At 54.2% G+C, this 26,154-nt stretch overlaps 9 protein-coding genes across 9 annotated transcripts; 3 read left to right on the top strand and 6 right to left on the bottom strand.

Moving 5' to 3' along the window:
- Nucleotides 1-1,030: 1,030 nt before the first annotated feature.
- On the top strand, nucleotides 1,031-2,935 carry LIP5-1 (Lipase 5; the record flags this gene model as incomplete). The annotated part of the gene is made up of 6 exons (XM_032032087.1): nucleotides 1,031-1,321; nucleotides 1,394-1,473; nucleotides 1,532-1,725; nucleotides 1,779-2,578; nucleotides 2,628-2,685; nucleotides 2,739-2,935. The coding sequence occupies 6 exons, from the start codon at nucleotides 1,031-1,033 to the stop codon at nucleotides 2,933-2,935; spliced, it is 1,620 nt and encodes a 539-aa protein (XP_031888246.1).
- A 38-nt stretch (nucleotides 2,936-2,973) lies between these two features.
- On the bottom strand, nucleotides 2,974-4,457 carry pip-3 (Proline iminopeptidase; the record flags this gene model as incomplete). Its single annotated transcript, XM_032032088.1, has 2 exons — nucleotides 2,974-4,328; nucleotides 4,397-4,457. The coding sequence occupies 2 exons, from the start codon at nucleotides 4,455-4,457 to the stop codon at nucleotides 2,974-2,976; spliced, it is 1,416 nt and encodes a 471-aa protein (XP_031888247.1).
- A 919-nt stretch (nucleotides 4,458-5,376) lies between these two features.
- CGGC5_v000754 (uncharacterized protein) lies at nucleotides 5,377-7,388 on the top strand (the record flags this gene model as incomplete). The annotated part of the gene is made up of 2 exons (XM_032032089.1): nucleotides 5,377-5,607; nucleotides 5,865-7,388. The coding sequence occupies 2 exons, from the start codon at nucleotides 5,377-5,379 to the stop codon at nucleotides 7,386-7,388; spliced, it is 1,755 nt and encodes a 584-aa protein (XP_031888248.1).
- A 398-nt stretch (nucleotides 7,389-7,786) lies between these two features.
- Nucleotides 7,787-9,062, bottom strand: tvp38 (Golgi apparatus membrane protein tvp38; the record flags this gene model as incomplete). The annotated part of the gene is made up of 2 exons (XM_032032090.1): nucleotides 7,787-8,264; nucleotides 8,323-9,062. The coding sequence occupies 2 exons, from the start codon at nucleotides 9,060-9,062 to the stop codon at nucleotides 7,787-7,789; spliced, it is 1,218 nt and encodes a 405-aa protein (XP_031888249.1).
- A 266-nt stretch (nucleotides 9,063-9,328) lies between these two features.
- Nucleotides 9,329-12,386, bottom strand: CID7 (Polyadenylate-binding protein-interacting protein 7; the record flags this gene model as incomplete). Its single annotated transcript, XM_032032091.1, has 5 exons — nucleotides 9,329-9,345; nucleotides 9,443-9,526; nucleotides 10,153-10,655; nucleotides 10,709-11,395; nucleotides 11,452-12,386. 5 exons carry the CDS (start codon nucleotides 12,384-12,386, stop codon nucleotides 9,329-9,331), a joined length of 2,226 nt encoding a protein of 741 aa, XP_031888250.1.
- A 2,013-nt stretch (nucleotides 12,387-14,399) lies between these two features.
- On the bottom strand, nucleotides 14,400-16,192 carry CGGC5_v000751 (F-box protein; the record flags this gene model as incomplete). The annotated part of the gene is made up of 2 exons (XM_032032095.1): nucleotides 14,400-15,582; nucleotides 15,840-16,192. The coding sequence occupies 2 exons, from the start codon at nucleotides 16,190-16,192 to the stop codon at nucleotides 14,400-14,402; spliced, it is 1,536 nt and encodes a 511-aa protein (XP_031888436.1).
- Nucleotides 16,193-17,132: 940 nt separating this feature from the next.
- Nucleotides 17,133-18,676, top strand: TIF1 (ATP-dependent RNA helicase eIF4A; the record flags this gene model as incomplete). Its single annotated transcript, XM_032032096.1, has 5 exons — nucleotides 17,133-17,166; nucleotides 17,332-17,406; nucleotides 17,483-17,551; nucleotides 17,605-17,963; nucleotides 18,023-18,676. The coding sequence occupies 5 exons, from the start codon at nucleotides 17,133-17,135 to the stop codon at nucleotides 18,674-18,676; spliced, it is 1,191 nt and encodes a 396-aa protein (XP_031888435.1).
- Nucleotides 18,677-22,003: 3,327 nt separating this feature from the next.
- On the bottom strand, nucleotides 22,004-22,660 carry CDA (Cytidine deaminase; the record flags this gene model as incomplete). Its single annotated transcript, XM_032032097.1, has 3 exons — nucleotides 22,004-22,081; nucleotides 22,143-22,224; nucleotides 22,305-22,660. 3 exons carry the CDS (start codon nucleotides 22,658-22,660, stop codon nucleotides 22,004-22,006), a joined length of 516 nt encoding a protein of 171 aa, XP_031888438.1.
- Nucleotides 22,661-23,198: 538 nt separating this feature from the next.
- Nucleotides 23,199-24,495, bottom strand: fabG-12 (3-oxoacyl-[acyl-carrier-protein] reductase FabG; the record flags this gene model as incomplete). The annotated part of the gene is made up of 7 exons (XM_032032098.2): nucleotides 23,199-23,244; nucleotides 23,346-23,476; nucleotides 23,529-23,585; nucleotides 23,637-24,175; nucleotides 24,239-24,262; nucleotides 24,326-24,395; nucleotides 24,448-24,495. 7 exons carry the CDS (start codon nucleotides 24,493-24,495, stop codon nucleotides 23,199-23,201), a joined length of 915 nt encoding a protein of 304 aa, XP_031888437.2.
- Nucleotides 24,496-26,154: the final 1,659 nt, after the last annotated feature.

Genomic DNA, 26,154 nt, shown 5'->3' with positions numbered 1-26,154 from the left:
CACGGCTGCTTACTTTTGAGACCAGAAACACGAACACTGATCTCTTGTCAATATTTTGTCCAATGGTGTTTGTGAAGGGTTTCCGGGTTTGAAATGTAGTCTAGTAACGTTGGTCGTCGCGGCGAAAGTTTGTTTGATGGAGCCCTTCCAGCGGGCTGTACTATCCCAGCTTCCCATCCACAGGGGACCATTGCTGTGTGGTTGTTACCCCATCATTCCGAAGCAGAATTACATACCCCAGTGTACTATTGCGCCTCAGTCCGTTCATCCGATCGACGTATGCAGGTCCCTTTCCCGTGGCGCATGTGATCTATTGATATGAGGTGGTACTCGATGGTATCATCAAGCTGAACTAGAACCGCGCGACTCATCACTCCTGGTCCGAAGGCAGGGGTGGTTTGTTGAGTTGGGCCGAAACAGAGCAACAAACACGTTTTTCCCCATGCCGCCGCTGCCGTTGCATCCGAACGTCGTCACAGATGATGCCGTGCAAGTAGCTTCATAGCAAATTCGCAGACCAGTGGTTCCCTTCAGCCGTGAAGAACATCCCATCTCTTTTTCTTTCGTGTGTGATGGTGTGGTGCGTGACCAAACTACACAGCTCGTCCGGTGCGGAGAAATTGCAGCATCCAGCTTCGGTACATGATTGAGGAGAATCACCGAGCCCAGCCCCCCTCCCGGGGTCCCCGCAAACTATTCACGATTCTGGGGTTCAAGCTCCGGAACCCCACCATTGGTGTTGTTTACCCCACAAGACGGAGTCTAAACCAGAGTGTAAGGACGGGGGGCACCGGTTCCTGATGGTAAGCCTGGATTCGGATGACGAGGTTAGGTTTTGCTTAATTTCCCATGCCCTTGGGATCACGCCCCTCCCCCCCCGGGTTCCGTCGCTTCGTCTTGGGCCGAAGCCGTTGCGAAGCTGGCCATGTATATATCCGCCCTGTAGCCCTTAGGATCTGGGCATCATGAGACCGATCTCACGGTGCTGAACTCCCCGAGAGCTTGAGAGCTGCGTGTCTCCTGCCCTGCGATGCCGTCGACACTCACCACCGCGGTGCTCACCGCCCTCGCGGCCGCCGGCGCCGTAGCTGCGCTCCCCCAAGCACAAGCCCGCCAGACGCAGACGCACCTCCTCGCCGAGACGGACTACGGAAGCTTCCAAGGCGCGTATTCCGAGACTTACAACATTTCGTTTTGGCAGAAGATTCCCTACGCCTCGCCGCCCGTGGGAGAGAACCGGTTCCGTGGACCGCAGCCGCCGCAGAGTATCGAGGGGGTCTATGACTCGAGCCAGCCGTTTGACATGTGCCCGCAGCGGACAGTGAGTTTCTGGCTCCCATGCGAGCAAAAGTCATCAGAGGATGGTGTAGGCTGACGAAACCTGGGTTTGCAGGTCAATGGCTCCGAAGACTGTCTGTATCTTGGCCTCTATTCACGTCCGTGGACGAAATCGCAGCCCCTGAAACCAGTGGTGTAAGTAGCCTCTGGCGTCGAAAAGAGTCGTCTTCCAGCTGACCAGCAACGCAAACAGTGTGACTTTCTACGGGGGAGGTTTCGTACAAGGCAGTGCTTATTTCTCGATCCCGCCGTCCGCGTATCCGATCCTCAACGTCTCCGATGCCTCAGACATGCTTTTCATATATCCAAACTACCGCACGAATGCTTTCGGCCTCCTCCCAGGCAAGGAAATCGCCGCTGATCCCAAGTCCGACCTCAACCCGGGCCGTAAGTAGATTCATTGAAATATGAAATGGCGAAAATGCTAACGTTGCGCGAAGTCCTCGACCAGGAAGCCGTGCTGAAATGGACACAAAAGTACATCGCGCAGTTCGGTGGAAACCCGGACGACGTCACGATATGGGGCCAGTCGGCCGGCGGGGGCAGCGTGCTCGCCCAAGCACTCGGAAGAGGAGGGAAGCAGAAGCTGTTCCGCAAGGCGATGGCGAGCAGCCCGTTCTGGCCGAAGACGTACCGCTACGACAGCACCGGAGCGCAGGCTCTCTACGATGAGCTTGCGAGACGGACGGGTTGTGCTGGAGCGGACAGCTTGGCATGCTTGAAAAAGGCCGAGGTGCAAACGATCCGGGATGCCAGCCTCGCTATTTCGACTTCGCATCAGTACAACACGTCTTCGTTTACGTGGTCGCCCGTGATCGACGGGGAGTTTCTGCGGGAACCGTTGAGCGAGGCGACCGAAAAGGGGAACGTGAACATGGACCTGGCCTTTGCGCTTCACAACACGCATGAGGGCGAGAATTTCATCCCGCCCGGGCTGCAGAGCGAAGCGGGGTCGGGGTCGCCTTCTTTCAATTCGAGTGAGGCGTCGTTTGAGAAGTGGCTGAGAGGATTTCTTCCCGGATTTGGTGACTGCGAGATCGAGGCCGCGAAAAAGCTTTACCCCCCAGCCGGTATAACGGAGACCATCTCATATAACACCACATATGTGAGAGCGGGTCTTGTTTACAGGGACGCTGTGTTGTCGTGCCCTGCGTTTTGGTTCGCAGGTTCGGCGTCGAAGGGTGGGTGGTTGGGCGAGTATTCGCTCAACCCATCCAAGCACGCCAGTGATACCGTTTGGGTAGGTGGATTTTGAATGATGGATAGGGCAACCGGCTGACAGTAAGCAGTGGAACCAGGTCAACGCGGTGCAGAAGACGGATCCAGCCCGTTACCAAGGCTATGCTGGTAGGTGTTTTGAGAAAGCTCTCATTGAACGCTACTCTGACTAACACTTTCAGGCGCTTTTGCATCCTTCTTCCAGACCGGTGACCCTAACGCTCTCAAACTGTCGCCATCGACGGCGGCCGGAGTGCCCTCCCTGAAAGAAAATAAAGAATGGACAATTGTGGACGCGGGGTTTACGACTGCTGAGTTGGACCATTTGGAAAAGAGATGCGGCTTCTGGAGGAAGACAGCATCAAAGATACCCATCTGAAGTGCCCTTGGCATCGTAGACATGTAGGGGAGAATAGACTAGTCAATAGGGTTGTCCCGCAGCTTGAAGAGCTCCCTCATCACGTCCTCTGTCTTGGAGCGCAGCGCAGAGTGGTACAGCTGATTCGTCTCGTATACTTTGCAACCCTTGACTAGGGCCGCCGTGTCCCTGGCGAATTGATTGTCGACGTACATGTCGTCAATGTAGCTGGCGGCATATACAGGAACCTCGTTGTTGCGAAGTTGCTCGTGGTCGTACAGGTCCTCAGGCCAGTCAGTAAACTTGGCAAGAATCTCGGCGACCTCGCGCAGCTCAATCAATTCCGGGTACGTTTCGAAGTGCAGCGGGAAAATCATCTCTCCAGAGAAGAAGAGGGGAGGCCCAGCGACCTCGGAGATTATAGGCTCTTGTGCCAACCAGGAAAACTGTTCCAAGGACTTGCCGACTCGGTAAGCCGCCCAGTCAGAAGCCCAGCCTGGCTTTTCGCAGTAGATGGCCTCGTGGAGGATAGCGTAGATGATGTGGTTGTCGAATCCTGTGGCGTTCTCAATATCGGAGAGGCTTGAGCGGGTGAAAAAGCCGAAATTCTCGAGGTCTGTCTTCAACTTGAGAACCGTGCTGTGGACAGAATCGAGACCGCCGTGGCCGCCGAATGCGAGTCCCAAGGTGAGCAGCCGAGGAACAGTGAGAAAGCCGCCACCAGGTAGATTGATCTTTTTCTTCTCCTGGATGAACCGGGCCACCTGATGGACATTCTCAATGTCCTCAGGGTACTTCTCGTAGTATGCGTGGTTCCTCTCCATGACTTTCTTGAAGGTTGCTTCGTAGACCTGCTCCGGTTTCTTGCCAACGGGGGCAAGGCCGCCAGTCAGGAAGCACTCGCGCAAAGCTTCGGGGTACTTGGAGAGGTATGTCAGAATGACGAAACCACCAAAAGACTGTCCGAAAAGGGACCATTTCTTCTTCTCCTCCGGGAAATCCTTTGTGAGGTAGGCCCTCACGGCTTCGCAGTCCTTGACGATGTTGTCTTGACGAAGCAGCTTGAGGTGATCGGCCTGTTTCTGAGCATCGCCATGGAGTGCTAGAGCAGCAGCTGACACGGGCGAGCTCAGGCCGACGCCTCTGTAGTCGAGGAACAGAACTTGATATCCCCGATCAAGTGCGGTATGGGTGACAGGGCTGTCTTGAGGCTCTGGATTGCCAAATCCGGGTCCTCCCTGCAGGAACACCATCCATGGCTTTTGCTCAGCTTGCCTCTTCTCAGACTCAGTCGGGGCAACTATGGGTCTCTCGTGCTTGGTGACACTTCTGCCGAAGAGCCTGAGGACGCCTGCAGACTGGTTGTTGTAGTCCTTGGGTACCTCAAAGAAGAGTTCCGATACGAGGAATTGCCCTTGGAGGTGCGTTAGTGTTGTTTCTATGCGTATAAGACGCGAGGAAATGGTATCTGGGTGAACTTACCTGGAATGACATGGGATCTCTTGCTCAGCAGCTTTGCTGCATTGATCACTTTGGACGCCATGATGGGACTGAAAACCCCCAAGGAAAGATACAGAAAGTACTAGACTGATCTTTGCAGAGAAGAATGCTTGACGTGGCAGATTGTAAGTTCGATGGTTTGAGCGACTTTGGCAACCCCGCGCAGTCGTTGAATGAGATAAGTGCAGTGAGACGTCGCACCTTCTCAGAACGGCAACTGGGGCTTTCGCACAGTGTAAGCAGCGGCGACCTTTGCCGGAGGACACAGTGCAATTTCCCGCTCCAACCCCACAAGCTGCTTCTTGCCTCGAAACTTCATCTTCTTGGATGTCCTTCCAGTAAATATGCTTTGCTGTAGTCTCGTTAGATCCTACCAATTATCTCTTGCGGGTAAGCATGATCAAAAATCAACGTTTGTCGAAACTGTGCAAGAACAAGGCCGGAAATGCATGAGTAGCTTCATGTCGTCCTTTGATGCACCCTGGAAGCATGTAATAAATACCAAGTGATTCTAAGCTCTGCTAGCATCACTCACTTGGCTAGCTAGCTTAGTCTTAAGTCGGTTTTGATGTGCTTCAGGCAGGAGATTTGACAAAACCCAATGCCGAAAGCCCATGTTATGTTACATACCAGGGACGACGCAATGAGTCCGAATTGTAGACAGTCTTGAAAGCAACTAAATTCTCCTTGGCTTCGCCCTGGTTGAGGTTTTGGTAAATATGGCCTTCCTAGTAGGTATGGTTTGATAGGCTCACTTTCTTCGAGGTACAGCTCGGTCTAGACCTCTTACATAAGCTTAGCGCCGATAGCCAGCCAATGACATCAGCCCCCACGCCCAGGATCCGAAGCGTTGCTCGGCTCGGCAAAATATGGTCGGGACTACAAGCCCATGGACCGCGCGCGCCCCGTCGCCCTTCCCACTGTGACTGACTGTCCGGGGGACAAGCGTGCTGGCGGCAAAGATGACTAGCGAAACGAAAGTCTCCCCATCACTCCAAACATCAAAGACGTCCCTCCGCCCCTTCATGCCACATCCCACATGCTCCGATCGCGAAGTCACAAACAGTGGGATGAATTACATACATCTCACCCAAACGCTGGTTGATTCTTTCAACGCCCTCGCCGATGAAGTCCAGATCCTGACCGACAGGAAGACGATCCTGGAGCACAAGCTCAGGTTCGCTCACGAACAGGTACGGAGAACCCTCGAAACACACGCGAGTGGGTTTGTCAGCCGCCGCCCCGGCGCCATGCGACACTCTCACACACGCACCCCTTCCCTTGCCTTGCATGATGAGCAACCTTAGCTCTAGATCAAGAGCTCCTCTGTACTACTTAGGAGCAAAGACCGACCACTTTTTACCATTTCCTGACTTGCGACTCCATGTCTCTTGCTTCGTCGTCCGGCCAGCCTCGGTGATAACTCATGCTGACCCGACAGTGCCTTCAGTACCAATACCTCGCCGACAAACATGCACCTGCTGCTCCCGAAATTTCACAAGTACTGGCAAAGCTACAGCTGCCTCCCGAACTAGCAAATCCATCTCTCGAAGAAGCTTCCCAAGCAGTCCCTCTCCCGAAGCGCAATAAGCTGGATACCCGGAACCAAATCGCACTCATCATCCGAGACGGCCGGCGCGTCGCCCAACAACTGTCGTCCGTCGGCGAAACGAGCAAGACGAGCGACTCTAGCAGACAGACCTCTTCCCGTGAAGCCGAAACCGGAACCTCCATGTCGACTGTGCTCGAGCAGGACTTTACAATCGAGGGCAAGAAGGGACACTTGGAATGTCCTTTCTCCGCACCAAAGACGGCGGAGGTGGATGGCGCCGTCGAGGGTGATGCGCAAAGCGCGGAAAACGGGTCGCAGGACCCCACGCCACACCACTCCGCCGACCCCATTTGCGCTGCTATGCTGGAAGAATCCACGTCTCAGGCAGCTGCCAACGGCGGCTCGCCCGCGAAGTGCCCGATCCGTTACCTCGATCAACACTCCCCCGAAGAGATTGCGCACTACGTCGAAACACACAAGCACGAACTGCCTCGCAGCCATGAGGTCTGCGTGAGGAGATATCAGAAGAACGAAGTGCAGATCAAGAAGCTCGATGCAAAGTACGGCAACCTGGTGAACATGATACAAGGACTTAGTGCGCTGCACCAGCCCATGCTGCCATCGTCTCAGCAGGAGCAAGAAGAGATTGATCGGGCATCGAATGAGAGGGTTGAGAACTGGGCAAAGGCCGTCACTGCTACCGCCACTGACGATGCCGAACAGTCGCTGCCGGCGCTGGAGGATGCCGAGGAGGCGCGGCAGAGTCACTTCGATCGGCCCCTGAAGGAGGTTCGGGTAGGCGAGTCACCTAGCCGACCGTGGGGCATCTCGGTTCCAGTGTACGAGCGCAACGGCCTGGATGACGACGAACGCCCTCCCATGTCGCCGCCACCTGCTCCCGTCTTCATGCCATCTGGCACAGACGTCGGGGAGACACCAGAGGACACCCCGGCGAAGACTGGCAAGTGTCCCTTTGACCACACAAAGATGGCGGCAATGGCCGCGCCCCGTGAAGACCCCCGACCCGTCTCACCACCGCCGCCGCCCATGTTCATGCCCAACGGAACGAGCGACCACGCCGGGTCTGCCCCAAAGGCCGGAGGTAAATGCCCGTTTGACCATGCTCAGCTGGCCGCCATGGGCTTCACCTCTCCAACGCCCAACACCGGCGAGCAGACCTTCGTGCATCCGGAGCCTGAGCCAGACCCGGTGGAACTCCCATCAACACCGGTCAAGCCCCAGCCCCAGACTTCACACAGTCCTCCGCCGCCTCAGCCAGCCTTCATCAACCCGCCTCTAGACGCATACAAGCAACCCCTCGCTGGCGGCGTCCCTCAGATGGTGTTCACAGGACCTGTCTTCATCGGTTACCCTATTGAGCAAGCGATACAATTCATGCAGCATTTTCAGGGACGGCAATAATCCTTTTTCCGCCGTTCCCCATGACATTTTCCTCTCACACGCAATTACAACAGTCGGTTTTGATATCGGGATGGAGGCGTTTGTCTTATTTTAGCGAAGGCGTTGGGATGGGACTCTTGACACATTGCTTCATTTCACCTTCGAGCTTCCGTGGTGTAGCACGAGTTTTACGTACAGGTTGACGAAGTCCGGGCAAAAGGGATGATTGGACGCAGGGGATAGCAGACAGAACTCGTCCGTATGATACCACGAGACACAAAATATGAGATACTTGGTCATGAAACCGTTCACATGTTGAGTCCCTGGCTACGTTCATTTTACTCAATTTCATGATGCGCCTTATGTCTAGTAGTCCAGTTCTATGTCTACCACGATCGGCGTAGAGAACGACACACACCTTAATCCGCATCTTTGAACCCGGTGCTCTCCTCATCCCGGTCATCGTCACCCTTGTGTCTTGTCCCTTGCCCCTTGAGACCATCTCCGTTGTCGTCATCGTCGTCATCGTCATAATACCCGCCGACCTGGGTCTCCTCGTCATCCACTGCCTCGCGGGCCCAGAGCGAAATGTCGTCGTCGTCCATAAGCGCAGCGACGTCCTCGGGGTCAACGAGGCCAGCCTCGACGTCAAAGTAATCCGGCGCTCCTTCTCTCCCGGGGGCTACGGCGCCCTCGGACTCGGCCTGCTCGAGCGCCAGCTCGGCGGCGCGAGCCATGGTGCGGTTGTAGATAACGTAGCCGACGACCAGACCGACGGCGCCGCCAAGGATCATGGAGATATAGTTGATGGCCTTGCCACCGGCGGACATCTCGTCGCCTTTTTCAGCGAGGAGGGCCAGGCGGCTGCCGATAAAGACGTGGACAAGCAGCTTGGGGCTATTTGATGTTAGTCGTCGCATTGTGACCAGACATGTAGGGGAGAGGGGGGGCTTACCTTGCCAGAGCTGTCGAGACTGCGAAAGCCCACGGCTTGATCGAGGGGATGGTCGAAAGGAAGCCGTTGGACAAACTGTACGGCAAGGGACAAAAGCGCACAGCCGTCAACATCTTTATGCCGTCTTTCCTCAGTACCTGTCCCAGCGCAATGAACCTATGATCCTGCCCGACCAGTCTATGGACGTAGCTGCTGAATATCGTTCGGCTTGTATAGAACGCCGTCAGGCTGCCCGCCACCGTCGCCGTCGCGACAATCGGATAACCCAGCGGGAAGCCATAGACGAACCCCGACACGGAAATGGCCGTGCTGTACCCAATCATGGGCGGGAAGGCAGTCATGAACGTAAAGGCCCAGATAATCAGCCATCCTCCCGGGAGCGCCCTCCACTTTTGTGATACCGGGGCCAGCCACTTGAAGATTGCGTGCGAGTAGATGAGGAAGAGCAGGCCGAGAACGTTGACGACGAGCAGGAATACTGCGACCGCAACACGCTGGACGGGGGAGAGGCCGAGGTACATGGTCCATAACCTGTTACCGGTCTTGACTGCTGACTGGATCGCACGGTTGACGGCTGAGAGGGCGGTCGTCTTACGGTTGCCAAAGCGGGCGCTGGACAGGCGGCGGGATGATCGCGACGTGGACCATGGCGGGCGGATGTCGCTGCGGTCGTTCTCTGGGGATGAAGGATTCGGGGAGATGGAAAGCGCCCGCGCTGCGGACTCGTAGTCGGCCGGCATCGTGGACGGTCGGTTTACTGGGTTGGGACCGGAGCCTCCGGATGAGGTATGCCGCGGGGCAGTCGGGCGGATCGAGGGGTTCGTTGTTCTAGTCTAGGTGTGATTCGCAATTGACTGGCTCGGCACTCATCTAGCCATTTCGAATGGAAACAAAACAGGAAGAAGGACACTAGGATGAGGTGTGGGGGAGAGCTTTGAGGAACGGACGAGACGGCAGTCGCGACGTTCGAAGCGCTTACTTGCAAGCCTACAAGCGATGAGGTAAGCTAAGCCACTGGCACAGCTGCGCAAAAGGTGGTAGTGTCAGCCAAGGTTTCTATTCTCGATCGACGACGCGCGGGTCCCGTTCAAGCGCGGTGGACTGGCAACTGGGTACCTACCAATCTCACTAGGATTCCACAGCTTCTGGAAGTTTGCGCCTCTCAAAAGTATGAGCAAAACGGGCAGGTCGAATATTACGACAGCTTGCAAACTTAGTGATGAGGAACCTCAACAAAAGCAAACGGGCGAGGCGACTGAAGATGCAGCTTAGAGCGTTAAACGGGAAAGGAACGTTTCATAGGCAAACGCAGTGAAGGTGTCTCACGTTCCTGCGGACGGTTTCAATCGCTTGGCATACAGGGGGGGCTCGATGCATGTCCGCACGTCCCCAAAAGGGCAATTGCCAGAGGCAGCAGGCGGCACTAGGCAGGCGGCAAGCTGCGACAGCGACAGCTGTGCATCCCGTCCGGCTCGGTTTGCCTGCCGACCGAGCGCCCGGCCTAAATCCGCCCCAAAGCCCGGTGCAGTCAGTCAGTGTAGGGGCTCCACACAAGCTGGAAGCTTTCGATGCTCCTTCCCTGCATGAACTTCAGGACGAAGCGGCTCTTCTATGTACCCGGCACCTTACACTCAACGACCGCCGCATTCTGCCAAACGCTTTACATGCTAGGTGCCGACTCGAAGATTTGAAAAAAGGGGAGACTGCTTCCTGGAGCGTCTTTCTGACATTTCTACTCGTTCTTTCTAGTTTCTTTTCTTTCTTTCTACTTTCGTCATCGCCGCCCACTAGGACCCTTGGGAGGGTCCCTCACCAGGAGCCTAACCTTACCATCCCCGATCTCCACTCCTTGACTCAGGATGTCAACCTCCTCCTTGCTTTCATCCGCACTCGACGTCCCTTCGCGAGCCAACGACTTGTCGTAGCTTCGAGCATCAATGCCCAGAATCCCTCCCATGTTGTTGCGGTCGCCTGGAACGGAGAATTCGCGGTAGGCGTACCTCCACTCATTCAAAAAGTTGCGGATTGCCTTACCCACTTTATCCTTGCCGTTCTTGCTATGATGCCCGGTACCTGTGATGGCGTAGATCGATCTGCTCTCCTTAACATTCTCCATCAACACCCGCTCTAGGTACTCTACTGCTTCCTCAGGGTGAAGTCCATGGAGGTCGACGTAGATTTCTAAGCTGTTCGCGTTGCCCTTATTACGCTCCTCGTACAACTCACGAGCAGCCTCCCTATGAGCTTTTCGCATGAGGTCGTTTTCGCTCTGACCTCTGAGGCTCAGGGCTTTGGCAGCCCTTGCGTCATTGCGGTTCCAAGCTTGCGCGGCGCTGGGTAAATGGTTAGCTCTTCCCTTGGACCGCTGACCCTGATTTTGACTCACCTCTGAAGGAACTTGTTGCGCAGACCGCCATGCTTGATGGCCTCTTGTCTGGCTTTGAGGTATGCCTTGTTGGCGCGCTCCCCGGTCTCTAGCCAGGGAATGTGTTTAGGGTTAGGAATTGCCTGCGCCGCGGCACTGTTTTCTCCATTTCGGATATTCGTGGAGCTCCCATTTCGACCGAGCTTCTTCGTATCTTGGCGAAGGGAAGCCGAGCTCGGAGAGGGCGACATCTTGACGATTTCAGCCAGAGAACTAGGGCCAAAGTTTTCCTTGTGATTATGCCCGTGTCCACCGCGCTTTCCATGATGCTTCTTGCCTTGCTTTGCTGCAGCTGAGCCAAGCGTGGGGAAAGCGTCTGCGTCGTCCAGCGACGGGGCTACAGGTTCCCTTGCTTGCTGGTGTCGGCTTCCAGGACGAGATCGGGGCCTTGGGCTTTGGTCTTGATAAAAGGGCTTCAAACCAGGCGGAGGTGTGATTCCAACAGTGATGTTAACACCTCCAGCGAAACCACCGAGATGTTCCGGGGTGCCCGGGGGAAGTGCCGGAAAAGAGTTTAAGTCCAGGTTATTGGCTTGCTTTGTTGGCGGAGTGCTGGAGCCATCCAACGCAAGCTTGTTCATCAAATGCGCTGGGTCGTGAGAGAAGATGCAAGTCTCGCCAGCTAAGCAATTTCCCATCACCCAGTATCTTTAAACATCTTGTTAGTCATCGCTTTGTTGAAAGTTTAGAATATGTCAACTCACTTGCAAAGGTGATTACTCAGGTCATGGCTGAATCGGCAATCAGCCCGAAGGCATTGTCCGGTCGACATGTAAAACTTGCAAATGACCCCTGATCTTTGACCACCAGCAGGTGTGGTTGGGCGGCCTTCTGCAGCTAGAGCTTTGCCAATAAGAGAAGTCTTGGAGTCATCAGGGTGCAACGCAGCGCTGAATCCATTCTCTTGCGCCTGGCTCTCCATGATGGACACTATCGTTGCGCTCAGGTCGTACCCATGTAGCGCAAGAGCAGCTTCAATCTCATCGTCGGTTCTCGTCTGACCGAGTATAGAGCGAAGCATATCGTAAGGAGACATGTCAGCCTGCTGCGATGACATGGACGAGAACTCGGGAGCGGCAGCGTTCAGACCACTCGACGTCCCGACTGATGATGTGATGCTTATAGCATCGTCCGCAACGAGCCACTCTACGTTCTCGGTCTGGTAATCGCCGAAAGTTTCCTGGGAAGGGGATCTATCGTTGGCGAACTCATACGCGTTCAGATTCGGGCTGTTAGGTATGACGGGCGTCGCGAAGGCGAGTCTCGGAGACGGCCTTGGCGAAGAAAAAGGAGAGGCGGCTGACGATTTCGTTCTCGAGAAAGACGGTACGAAGCCGGGAGGGGCCAGTGGACTGACCCCGAGGCGTGGCGAGCCAGAGAGAGGAGTGGCATTGCCGCGCCATGGGGACGGCGAAGGTCGTCGAAGGATGGTCTGGCGGATGGGAGGAGGCGAGGTTGAGCTGCCGCCGCCATCGCGGTATCGCCATAACACATCGAGAATCGCATTGTCTAATGAAGGGCCAGACAAGCTTGTCTGGCTTCGGAGTAGATCCTCCAGCTGATCCGTTTTATCCTCGTCCTCAAGGGTGGCATCCTGGAGGATAGGGAGGCAGATCTCGTAGTGCTCGTCGGAAACCATGATTGCGCGGTTTGGGACCGAGACGCAGCCCGTTCGGGGCAGAATCAGGCAGGTATGATGCGGTAAAGAATATGTATTGTTTGCGAATGTATGGTTTGGAGCCGGTAGCGAGGCGGCGAGGCAGCGAGTCTATGGTATGTCTTCGGTCTGGGGTGGAGCAAGTACTACGTAAGGCAGGCGACGGGCAGACAGAGGCAGTGGCAGGCAGGGCTGAGGGTTGGCGTTGGAGTTGACGTGGGATGTCAGCCTTCGTGTACGGTAAGGTATGGCGGCGGTGGACGAGGTCGAACGAGGAGGGCGTTGTGCGTGCAAGAGCAACGTCGGTATTACTAGAGAAAGGATGCACTAGAGACTTGGTGTCCGTGTGTGAGGTGCTCGACGAGTGATCGAAGGAAAGACGAACGGGATAGCGATGGGACGGGGAGCGAAGATGGTGGGCGGGACTCGATGGTTCCGTCACATGGTTTCGGAGCCAGGGGCGGAGGAGGGATTGTCTCGAGCTCCTTGTCGGGTTGAATGAGGTGGTTGATGCTTCCGTCACAAAGGAGACTTGAAGCTCGAGCTCGAGCTGTTGCCGTCAGGTCCTTGTGTGTTTGTGGTTTCCCTTCTGGCTCTGGCCTGCTTTGTTGCCGACCGTTGGAAGGCGAAGAGCAAGACACGCGTGAGGGGGACGGGAGATGATGGTATGTATGGATGGTGGAGGAAACGCGGCGACAAGTATTACTTTCCCCCTTCAGGCTTCAGCTGATGACTAGGACCAGCTGGGGAACGGGGGGGCCTGCTATGGCGCTATTGCTGTCTGTTGCTGCTGCCGTCGCTGCTGCTGCAGCGGAAGAGGTACGGATGAGTGGGTGGAGGATAGGCAACGCAGGCAGGTATCTCTTTGGGGTGCGTGCGTGGTGCCCGCTGCTGGAGAAGAGGTGCTGCTGCGGTGCTAGGTGGTGCTGGCAATAATTACCTTCCACTGGGGAGCTGCCCTGACCGACTGCTGTGGACAGTGGAGGAAGGGATGATGCAGCGGCGCCAGCAATAGCAACACCAGCAGGCCGCCAACAGCTCCCGGGGGTCGGGGTACTGGGGGCCCGGTGTCAGTGAAATCAAAGCCCAGCGGTACGTATCCCCTGAGTTGCCTCCAGACATCCAATCCGAAGCGCAGGGCGGGGAGCCCCCCAGCTGGCCGTCCAGTGAGCGATCAAGGTTGGAGCGTGGGGTCGCTCCCTCCACTGCGGTGGCCCCTCTCTCAGACTTACCACCTCATTAAAGGGAACGGGCAGTTCGCCGGGTCTGGCCCAGGTTGGCTCAGATCTCCCCTTTTCCACGTCTCCTGGCTCGAAGGGAACATGACAGTTGACTGCCAAACTGCGTGACTGCGCAGGCCAGGCACGCAAAGCTCAAGCCCGCGGAGTCGAAGACGAGGGCACGAAAAACAAACAACCCTCGGTGCAAGATTTGGAGCCTTTGGATGAACTCATCTGATTGGGCCACCTGCAGCAACACTACCGCAGAACAAGGCGACCAGCTAGGCGCCTTGAACCATGACAATGGGTGCGAGCTGAGAGACGCCGAAACCAAGGCTGCGAGTTGCAGGTTTTCTTTCACCGAGAACCTGTTAGAAGGAAGGCCATTATCCTTTCACCTGCACTCTCAGCCAGTCACTGTGCACCCCTTATGCCATCTCATGGCACACCAACCCATTTTTATATCGTGTCCCACAGAGTGTGATGGCTAATACTTGCCGCAGTGGTAAGACCATGTGATCTCTGGTTGGATGATCTTCGTCCAATCTACCTACTGACAGTGACACTAACCTCAGCCCCGGATTTCACACGTGTATTGATGGTAGTGTCTTGATTAATCGGGAACACCATAGAGCTCTGTCACCCGTCAACGTGCAAGTATCAGAAATCAGTATCGCTTTTGATGTTCGGCTAACCAGTAACCTTATGCCTCTGTTTGAATTGTAGAGACGCACGGCGGCTTCTCAGCGAGCACGTTGCGTCCGCAATTCCTCCCTCATGACACTTCATCGTCATCCAAGTCACCGCCGAATCCGAAGCTGAAGCCTCCCCCGCCGCTTGCTTCGGTATCATGTACACCCACAGCCTCTTCCCACTTTCTCTTCTTCTGGCTGGTCTTCTTGTCCAAGTTTCGCATGGCATCTTCCAGCAGCTCTGGCTGGTCCAGGCGTAGCCGCTCGACAAACAGACCGTATGGGTCCGTTACTTCCTGCTTAAAGCCCGTGACTTGGTCTGCCTTGTCTCTCAGGAAGCTCAAGACTTCTGTGAGCTGGTACAGACAGGTGGATTTGGGCACAAAATTCTGTGTTAGTGCGATGCCGTTCTCCACGTTGACGACCAAATGCCACCATCCGCTTGGTACATGCAAGATCTCGCCTTCCCTGCAAATGCCTTCAATGCAGCCTGGCTGCTGGCGCGCCTCATCATGAAACTCAAGGAGCCACTCAGCGATGCTGAGCGGGCTCGTCACTTCGCTGCTGTCGCTTGAAACGTAGACTCCTGGAACCTGTGCGGTAGGCGGGAACATGATCCAGTACTTGGTTCCCTGGATAACAGCGTTCCACGCGCTGGTGCCGTTAGGGTCTTTGTGAAAGGTTGATCCGCTCCTCTCGGGTCCGATGATGAGCCAGCGGTGGGCAGGCCGCTCCTTGCCAAGCAGTTCGAACAAGTCAGGCCCAAAGCACTCCGGCTTCCAATACGCCGCGCCTTCCTCATGGCCAACCTTGATTCCCATTTTCTCGGCAAACTTCTTGTCGAAGAGGTAAAGAGGGCTCTCATCATTGCTGTTCTTCATGTATTCGTGGTACGTCCAGAAAGGCCAGTCAACTGCCTCGGCGCGAAACTCGACATCCTTGTACTTTTGCAGAATGACATCTATGGTCCACTCATGACATACAGGCCATGTCTGGATGTAGCTGGTCAGAATAAACGGCACCTCAGTCCATTCCTGAGCAAACTCCTCGTAAGTCAGTGTTTCCATACGCTGGATCTGATTACTCTTTGGAATCCTCGAGGTGAACTGCGTCAGGTCCACATGGCTGCACACAAAGGGCCTATGCAGGACATCTGAGAAGACGTTACTGCAATCAATCTTGCATCGTTTTTCAGGTGACAGTCCAAGTTGAGTCGACCTCCAGGTGCCTTGCCACTTGCCGTCGAATCTGCCCGAATTGTGGGACCTAACCACCTGTTAGCCGGACCTTATTCACAACCAGGATGCTGTCAGCCAGAACACATCAGATGCGGCCATTCGGGTGGTCATTGTCCTTCCCATATTCAAAGTCATATGTGACCCCCATGACCACACTACCAGGTATAATAAATAATTGATGACCAAAAGCTCTCAGCGTCTTGTAGTCCCAAACTTGATAATAAGGTGCCACCATTTATACTTTCGTAGAGGGCTGGCTAACAGCGAGTTGTGCCATGGACTTACTCGAGGAAAAGAGCCTTCCATAACTCGTCGGACTGGCAGAAGGCATAAAGAAACTTGCTGGTGTATCCGAGATTTCTCAAATTGCTTTGGTCAAGGTATTCCAGCAATATCATAAGAGCCTCATCGGGCAAGGTTGTGAAGACTCCGATGTGTTTCCGAGCGTTCGGACGGTCCGAGAGATATTGGTTGCCCAGCGGTTTCACGCCCAAAGGATGAGTTGGAATTGACTCAGAGGTCATGACTGCATCCGCGAGAGGCTTTGAGTCATAGCCATGACCGTTGGTGTCAGCGTTGCCGTTGATCCTGTCATTGGACGAAAGTCCCTGGGTCGACACAAGGTTGTCGTTGGCCATGTTTCCTGCTGTAGGAGAAAGGCAGGAACAATAGCATGTGCCTGCTGCTAATAAAGCAAGCTAGACAGGCAGGTAGATCCTGCGGCGGGCGGCGTTGGAGAAACTAAACGCAAGCAGATGGGCTGAAGAATGGGGGGGGAAGTAAAGAGGCAGTGACAACGGAGAAAGAGACATGCGCTGCAAAACCTGCACCAGGAATCATGTCACTGGGCTAGCATCGCAGGCGCTGGTGGTACGAGTGGCAGGCACATGCTCCGGTAGAGATGTCTAGACGATTCAATTAATGCATGAAGATGCCTAGATGAAATTTTTGGGCAGGCATCCCGCCACACTGCGTCTGGGGGGCGGGACGCAGAAAAAAAAAAAAAGAAAAAAAAAGTCAGAAGCCAGCCAGTCGTCCAGTTGCCGCCCTTAGTGCTCTGCAGTAGCTATCTCCGGTGTTCCCAGCGCGGCTCTCAACCAGTCCCAGGTGCCACCTTGGGCACTTCAGCCCATTCACTACGGTGGGCGTGCCCTAATCATGCCGCAGTGCAGCTATGGAGGGTACCAGCCTGCCCGCCAACTCCGTTAGCGCCACCTCGCTTACCGCATAATTCGAGGAGCCGCCCGCCGCCAGGAAATTTTTTACGTGGTCAAGAATTCTGGCAGCTCGCTGATAAAAACTTCACCTCCCACCGAACAATCAACGTGCACCGTCACCCCACGAACAACCAAACGCACTTTGTTCCTAGATTCAGTTTCGCTCTTGCTTATCGACAAGAGCATCTAATCTAGAAGAGAATTTAATTCTTAGACTTCGCTTCGTCTACATAATTCGCACGCTCCAACGAGACGTTTGCGAATTTTCCAGCCCCTCGCCCAACCCCACCTTCGCGACGATATTTCTAGGTCCCAAGCTGTGCTTGTGATCTAGATCTCTTCCAAAAACAACACCGCAATCATGGCTGACAAGGGTCTTGAGGACGTGCCTGAGGGTAAGTGATGCGACAGTTTTCTTCACCATCGTTACCCGTCGCAGCGAGCCATCCCTGCGAATTTTGACGCTTGCCCACCAACACGACCACGGCCTCTTCCCCTCCTCTCTCGCATGTAGCGCATTCCAAGAGACTTCAAGTCGCTAACAACAATCTTCTTCGCAGGCCAGATCGAGTCCAACTATGACCAGACCGTTGACTCCTTCGACGACATGGACCTGAAGTCGGAGCTCCTCCGTGGTATGTTTTTCGCGCGCCCAAAATTGGGTCGAAATACCCTCACCGATCGACAATTTGCTGACATCGCCTGTGCCAGGTGTCTACGCCTACGGTTTCGAGCGTCCCTCTGCCATCCAGCAGCGTGCCATCATGCCCGTCATCAAGGGTATGTCACTTCGCCTACTGGTGCGCCGTAAACTCTGCTCACTCCATGCCCAGGTCACGATGTCATTGCCCAGGCTCAGTCCGGTACTGGCAAGACTGCCACCTTCTCCATCTCCGTCCTCCAGAAGATCGACTCCAACGTCAAGCAGTGCCAGGCCCTCATTCTCGCCCCCACCCGTGAGCTTGCTCAGCAGATCCAGAAGGTCGTCGTTGCCATCGGCGACTTCATGAACATTGAGTGCCACGCCTGCATTGGTGGCACCAGCGTTCGCGACGACATGAAGGCCCTCCAGGACGGTCCCCAGGTCGTCGTCGGTACCCCTGGCCGTGTTCACGACATGATCCAGCGCCGCTTCCTCAAGACCGACGGCATGAAGATGTTCGTCCTTGACGAGGCCGACGAGATGCTTTCCGTATGTTTCTTACAAATACTATCGTGGGAAAAAATTTGCCTGCTAACACTCCAATGTAGCGTGGTTTCACCGAGCAGATCTACGACATCTTCCAGCTCCTCCCCCAGAGCACCCAGGTCGTTCTTCTGTCCGCCACCATGCCCCAGGACGTTCTTGAGGTTACCACCAAGTTCATGCGCGACCCTGTCCGCATTCTCGTCAAGAAGGACGAGCTTACCCTCGAAGGTATCAAGCAGTTCTACATCGCCGTCGAGAAGGAGGAGTGGAAGCTCGACACCCTTTCCGACTTGTACGAGACCGTCACCATCACCCAGGCCGTCATCTTCTGCAACACCCGCAGGAAGGTCGACTGGCTCACCGACAAGCTCACTGCCCGTGACTTCACCGTCTCTGCCATGCACGGTGACATGGACCAGGCTCAGCGTGACCTGATTATGAAGGAGTTCCGTTCCGGTTCTTCTCGTGTCCTGATTGCCACTGACCTTCTGGCCCGTGGTATCGATGTCCAGCAGGTTTCCCTGGTCATCAACTACGACCTTCCCGCCAACCGTGAGAACTACATTCACCGTATCGGTCGTGGTGGTCGTTTCGGTCGTAAGGGTGTTGCCATCAACTTCGTTACCGCCGAGGATGTCCGCATGATGAGAGAGATTGAGCAGTTCTACAGCACCCAGATTGAGGAGATGCCCATGAACGTTGCCGACCTCATCTAAGTTACGCTTCACGGGATACGACTACTCTCTTTTCACGAACTAAGCCCTTGGGTCTGCCGATCGATCACGCACGGATCTGGCATACCAGTTGGGGGCGTTTACTCGAGATTCATCAGGACTTTGTTTGTTGATAGATTGCGGAAGGCTACCTAGCGAGTCACTGGGCGCGGTTGGCTTCTTTGGTTGGTTGCACGCCGCGCCCCGGCTCATGGGTGGGATTGAAAACTGGCTTGCATGTGGAGGGCTCACGAGTCTATTGGCACCTTAATACCACGAAGGTGCGGCGGACTGGTACCTAAAAGAATCATTTGGCAGGGTTCTAGTTTTTGACTTTCAGTTTCCTAGTGTCTCTCTGTACGTAGGGGCCTCGTCACGATGAATCTGCATTTAAAATACGCTGCCGTCTCCGCATGGTGAACTTCGTCTGAAATGTGGCCCGTCTCTCCACCAAGCCTACATGTCCCCCATCCATCGTTGCCTTCTCGAAAGGCCAATGTGATGGAAGCGGGGTGAGCATGCACGAGGCTGGATACTTGGGAGTGGCAGGGTGACTTCTACCCAGCCGAGATGGAGAATCAGCCTCTATTCGTTCCACCATACAGGCTTGCAAGTGGCCGAGCCGTTTACACGACGTGCATTGAGACAACATGGGTTCGTTGTAGAAGCCAGGGCTAACGGCGGCCCTTATCGTGACACTTCAGCCTACCTAGCCAGCCAGAAGCCAGCGAGGCCCACGGAGCACGGAGATAGAGAGACTGGAGATGAGGGGAGGCTGGGTGAAAGCGCCACGTGGGCGGGCCACAGCACACGGAGCTCGATGTGCTGTCCGTACCTAACGATTCACAACCATTTATGGTGTTTTGCTCCACGCCAGCCTTAGACAGTTTTCTACTGCCTTGCGCTTGCGTTCGTACTACAACATGGCTGTAATAAAAATACTGCGTCTAAAGGATCACAAGATCTACTTAAGTCGCTAGGGTGGGAGGTGAACTACGAAGACGAACAGAATAAGAAAAGAAAAACTACTTAAGAGAAAATAGCTCAAAAAAATTGGTAGCTTCTCTTTGATTGAGCGTGTCATCCTTAGTGCAGGGGCCATGCTACTGTGAGTTTGTTAGTGACCGCACCTAGACTCGAACGTGGGACCTCTGGGTTTGCTTACATCTTCTCTGTATCGTTTCAAATTGACCAAATGCCCGAAGGCGAAAACGCCGGTTTTTTCCCGACTTATGAAGGGTCTCCCCTGACTGGCTAGGGCGGGGAGCAAAGAGGGGCCCTCGCCTGCTGAACCCTCAGGCCAGCAGAGCGAGGACCCCTCAACACAAACGCCGTAATTTTTTTGGTGGGGGATCGACTGACAGCGCCTTTACCCCGCCAAAAGCGCACCAACGGAGCGACGGCGAAAAATTGAAGCCATCATCAATCTCGGAGAGAGATGCAGTTCCTTGAGCGCGCGACTGCGAGAGCTTGAAGGGGGAGATCAGCGTTACCTGCAGTGACAAATTTCCTTCCTTGTCGCGAGAAAGAACACGCAGACGCAAGGCCGCGACGTCGCCGTCAACAATTTTTTTTTCCAATTGTTTTCGCCCTGAGACCACGATCAGGGTTTCGAGTGAGTGGAGGGGAAAGGGGGAAAAGTTTCAAAAAAGCTGCCACCCGGTTTTTTTCGGTTTGCCCTTTCTTTCCTGGTGCATGCCCATCGCCCCTTCTCTCCCGCCGTCCGTCCCTCGCCTCCCTTCCCCCCCCTCTGCTGCGTTCCCTGGACCTCCAAGACCCCCTTTTCTGTTTCGTTTCGTTTTGGGCAGTTCGTTAGGGTTGCTAGGAAGTGGAACGGAGTTTGGATGAAACTACAACGAATATGCAATTATCGAGACGCCTCGGATGACAGGGGGGCGTGTGGGCGTGAATTCGGGGCGTCGCACCCATGTCGTCACTGGCTTGCTGACTTACACATGGATGCTAGTATGCAAGTGACTACCTTCCACGCAATGTACAAGTTTGAATGAATCTGAATATTAGCTCTCCGTTCCGGCGGGTTAGAAACCGAGGTTAGATGTAGGGATCCGTTGTGCTGCACTGCGAGTGATATGTGAAATTGTCCTAGATACTCAACGTAGCCCAAATGTTGGATAACACACAGCTTTGATATGACCTCCAAAAAAAAACATATCATCTACTTAGCTTCCCGTCTGCGAGCCACATATAATTCGTTTGAGCTCCTGTCATCCTGGAATTTGACTGGTTTTTGACACCTGCTATCTTGAATAATAATGTTCGGAAGATTTAAGCTACGAGTACATCAGGAAAGCTGTGACCCATGCAAGTCATACGCAAGATTTACAGACATCCAAGAGTTCGAAATGAACGGGCCATCGTAAGGACGCACGGTGGTTCCGCGTGATATAATGTTGGGCCGCAGGAAAAAGAATCTCGGGTCGTTTCCGATGCTGCATGAGCAAAAATGAAGAATCCGAAACACAGTATGCTCAGCTAGAAATACACGATGAGGCCAAGGTCTCTTTTACAAGATGTAAGTGTATATCTTTACCATCGGCAAGTAATGAAATGAGTCAGACATTTGTGTCTAGGTATCGTCCGGGTTGCTAGCGTTCAGATGGGATGTGTGCACGTTGTGATATAGGGGTTTCTGTTTTTTTGAGATTCAGTTCAGCTGAATCCCGCCCCAAGGTATACTGTTTATTGTAACATGTCATGAACGTTCGGTCTACCTTCTATACTAAGCCGTGGCAAGAATCAATTCCAGGTTCAATCCACAGGCCCTGGGTTAGTAGGGAAGTGAACAGCAAAGGAAACGGGAAAGGGAAAACAAGAAGCTTAGTTTGATCATCAAAGATCAAGAATTCTATGCCTTGAAAGATTCACACAACATTACTCTGATTTGCTGCTAGGTCGAAGACAGTTCCTGGATCTGTTTGCCAGGAAATGATAGTTCCAACGAGCAGCCTCATTGCTAGGAAAGGTGAGATGAGGGGGGCATTACACAAGGTGGTTGATAAGTAGAAGAAAAAATTGTTTCTTGAAACTGCCATAGATTTCATTATCTCTCAATCATGCTTCCTTATCACTTCGACGCATTCGAAACCTTTCGTCCTAACACCAGCTTATGCCAACCAGCGACGACCTGCAGACTCGACCCGCCCCAACTCCAAATCACCCACACCGTAACAACGCCTGCGCCAGCCACTCGTTATCTATTTCACCTTTCTGATGGAAGATGTAGTTGGCTATGCCGTCGCAACCACATATAATTCCGGGCCCCTTCATGAGATTGGGAACCACTCAGTGATATGTGTGAGGGCTAGCCTTCTAAGCTCCACTAGCCAAGTTCTTCTCCAATACCTCCGGGGGAGGGAGGAACTCAGGACCAAATGAGAGCGGGAGAAGCTAAGATTGGGTCAGGAACTATTCAATTTCATCATCCCGAATCATGGCGGGGAAAGCATACCTGCTGGAGCCTCATAACGACATACTTGCCGTTTTTGTTGAACATGAGGATGGGGGTCTCAAGATCAACGAACTCACGAATGCTGTTAAAGTGTATTAGTCTGCGGTCGACTACCAAAAACCCACATGGCTGGATGGAGGCTTCAAGAAACAAAGGACTCACAACTGTCTGCACATGCCGCATGGGCTGCAGGGGGCATCGACGTCGGTGGCAACAGCAACAGCCTTGAAGCCCCGGATACCCTCTGTGATGGCCTTGCCAAAAGCTACTCTCTCGGCGCAAGTCCCGACTGGGTATGACGCATTCTCGACGTTTGCTCCATCGGTATATCTGTCGTCGTTGGACAACAGGGTTGCGCCGACGCGGAACTTGCTGTACGGGCAGTAAGCCGTCGCCTTGGCCGCGGTTGCCCTCTTCTCCAGCTCCTTCACCTGGTCAGGCGTCAGGCCGTAATTCTTGGCCGTGTCCGCCGTCTGAGAGTCATTGGCAATATCGAAAACTTCCGGAGTGAACGACATGACGAAATTCGAGAAAGGGGAAGAAAGGAAAGGAAGAAGAGGGAAGGGATGAGGTTGCGGGAAGGGTGGGGTTGATAAGACTCTGGATGATGTGCAGTTGGTCTAAGATGCTGAGAGTCCGTGTGAGCTTGGCTGATGTTCGGGTGCGATGGCTTACCAGATGGGTCCACGGGTGCTAGAGCGAAGGTGTGTTGGGGCAGTCACTTGGTGGGACACCTTCTGAAAGCTGCCACTGGAATGTTCCATTTATGGGGGTCTGTACCCCGCGGCCGTCTCCGACATCCGTTTGCGTTTGCCAAAGTTCAATCATATTTGCTATCAATTTTGGAACCGGAACCCGCAACGAAGCGATACAACGAAACCTCATCTCACCAACCATCGCAGATGCCCGTCAAGACTTCCTGCCTTCTTGGGCAACCTACATTCCCGGGTGATGGCACCGGATTGGACGGGCAATTCCCCATATGACCAACCACACAGTTCTCGGCGCCTCTGGAGCGAGTACCCCGCAGTCCGTTCATTCCTCATGGCCTAAAGATTACGGGTGGGCTTTGCCGATGGGAATCGTAAGCGGGTTCATGGCACTAGCGATCCAGCAATCCATGAGCTAATGGCCTTGATCACGGGGTGCGCCTCGCGCAGGGAGATGCCCGCGCGGAGGCTTGTCGCTCGGGGTTGGACTTACGACGCGCCGCCATCGACAACCAGATTTGCTCCCGTGATATAGGAGCTGAAGCCCGATGCGAGGAATCCGGCTACTCGTGCCACTTCTTGTGGATTGCCTGGCCTTTCCAGACCTATGGTGGCCTTTGAAGCCTGCAGAGCCTCAGTCATTAGTTGTTAGGTTGACATCAGGATGTCAACTCACTTCTTGGGTCTGGAGGCTTGCAGGGGGGAACTGGGAGTTCATCCCCTTGAGATCGATCTGTCAAATTCGTCAGCACACTCTTGTCGACCACGAAGTGCCCATTCGTACCCCGTTCAAGTCCAAGCCAATGTCAATCTGGCCCGGTGAGATGCAGTTGATTCTCACTCCTGTGCCTTTCAAGACCGCAACACCAGCCTTCACGACACCAAGCGCAGCATGGCTGGCCACCACATATGCGGGGCCCCAGCAGCCGCCGTACGTTGATGCCACGCTGCCGATGACGATGATGCTGCCGTACTTTTGCGTCTTGGGCGCGGCATTGGGGTACGACTTCTTCTCTGTGAGCTTGGCCATGGCCGCAGGCGCGTATTTGAGCGCAAAGAACGGTGCTATTGAATGCGCCTCGAGGCAGCGTTGCAGGTCTGCCGGTGTTGTCTCGGTGATGGACGGAGGACCCAGCAGGCCGGCCGATGACACCCATGTATCGAGACGCCCAAAGTTGTTAAGTAACTCGTCAATAAGAACAAGCGTCTCTTCTTCCTTGGCTACGTCAAAGGGGTAAGGGATGATTTTCGTGTTTGGGTGCTCGATGTGGACATTGTCGACCAAAGGCTTGAAGCCTTCATCGCTGGCCGCCTTGTCGCATGCTGGATAATGTCAGCCCAAGATAAACCATTGCCGTGAAGAGGGTCTCAAATTGTAAGACTGACCGTATATGGAAGCGGCGCCATGTGCTGCTCTCGCGCGTTAGGGCTACTTATGAGTGATATGATGGCATAGGTGTTGGGAAATCATACCGGCCAGTTCCTCAATGATAGCCTGCCCAACGGGCTGGGCGGCGCCAGTTACGACGCAAACAAATCCGTACTGATCTAAAATGAATCTTCTTCGACGCCAGATAAAATTGCATTTGACTCACGAGCTTGCCATCGGCACGGTAAGGGCTGAAATCAATGGTGGTATCCATGTTAGATGTAGTCGCCAATCATGAAGGTACAACAGTCTGGACAGAATCAACTGGGAAACGACTCGCGAAAAGTCGATGATGGGTCATGTAAATGTTGATTGACGTCCATGATGTTAGATGTAATGGGGAGAATCGCATATCTTCTCACGTCCAAACCATTTATTCTGGTGGTCTGGGCCCGTGGATGGGCTGATGCCGTCACCTCCACGCCAGACGTAAACCAGCCGAAAGATGCTTCTCCGAGGGGCATCAACAACCCGATCATGGAGGCGCACAACAACCAATACATCTATCTCAAGCCTCGATAAGAGATAAGACATGAGCGCATGAAGTACGTATCCTGGCTGCTCCATTTTGTTTTCTCTCTCTTGCTTCAATGTGTACTAAAAGCCAGTCGCAAGCACACGCAAAAACACGCCATGTCACGACATGGGAATTAGGCCCAGCAGCACATGGGAATGTGGTGGTTTTCCCTGGTGGATGGCCCGCCGCGGGGGTGGGTAACTGCTCGGTCTGTCATTCATATTGGGCTTACGTGATTGGTTGCCAACGAAGCCTGAAGAATGGATGATTTGCCCCGCCATCTCAATTCGACATTCAATCACATCGCCGCACCTGTTAAGGCTCGTTCCGACAGAGTCATTCCTTGAGATGCCATAACCCATACCTAGGCCGAGTCGGCATATCCTTGACAAGATTTCTTTCCATTTGATGCAGTAGGTTCGCAGCCATGACCCCAAATCTGTGGTGAATGAGGAGACAATTGCCAGCATGGACAATGCCCGTTCCGCTCGCAGAATCTGCAACCAATTCATTCAATGACGGTAGCTTCATGTACCAGGACATGATACAGGACCCCTGCCCAGTATTCCATGGTTGAGATTGTTCGGCAAGTGTAAATATGGCTTTCTTCCTGGTAATCTGAGCACTGACGGCATTTGACACGACGGTTCCTGACCGTTCTTCCCAGCGTCATTCCGTCCCTCGGACGACAACCGTCTGAGCGTCGTGAGATACGCGCCGCTTGCAGATGGCGACGAGATCAGAGAATAAACACTAGATCAAAGAGATCAGCGAACAGGAGGGTTACATGTCCGCCCCACGCAACCAATGCGGGACGCCCTGCCTTGGGGTGTGAGTTGGGTCAAGGGGACATGACAGCAAGGGGATTCGTTTCGCAAAGAGAATTGACACGTTGAATAGCCCAACGTCAAAGAAGACAAGAGACGGCAGAGAGCGTGGAAGGTTGAACCGATGTCGTGGGGGTCCCGTTATTGCTTTGCAGCAGTTTCGGGTGGTCCCTTCAGACAGTTGATTAGCCGGGTTGAAACGTGAACCTGAAGGCACGTATTCGCTTGGCGGTTTGCTGGCACATTTCTAGCTTCGAGGCGCCATTGAATCCTGACCAGAGCTACTAACGGGTAGCCTGGCGGTCCTTTCGTCTGCCGACGTTTGATACCGAACAACCATTGGGTTCCGTGTTCCGTGGCATCCTATCGCCGACAGGAATAAAGTCCGTGGGTGAAGCACTGGCACCCAGGAAGGTGTGGATAACGATGACGGATGAGAAATCCAGACCCGCTTAGCTAAGACTTGATCGGGGAGTGGGGAAGAGAGTTCTGCTCGAAATTGTTAGAGGGGTACTTTGGATTCATGGGA

The sequence above is a fragment of the Colletotrichum fructicola genome, assembly GCF_000319635.2.
Source record: "Colletotrichum fructicola Nara gc5 chromosome Unknown KSG_Nara_v1_contig01, whole genome shotgun sequence".
Classification (NCBI taxonomy): Eukaryota; Fungi; Ascomycota; class Sordariomycetes; order Glomerellales; family Glomerellaceae; genus Colletotrichum; species Colletotrichum fructicola.
This window is presented reverse-complemented; position numbering and strand designations above follow the sequence as displayed.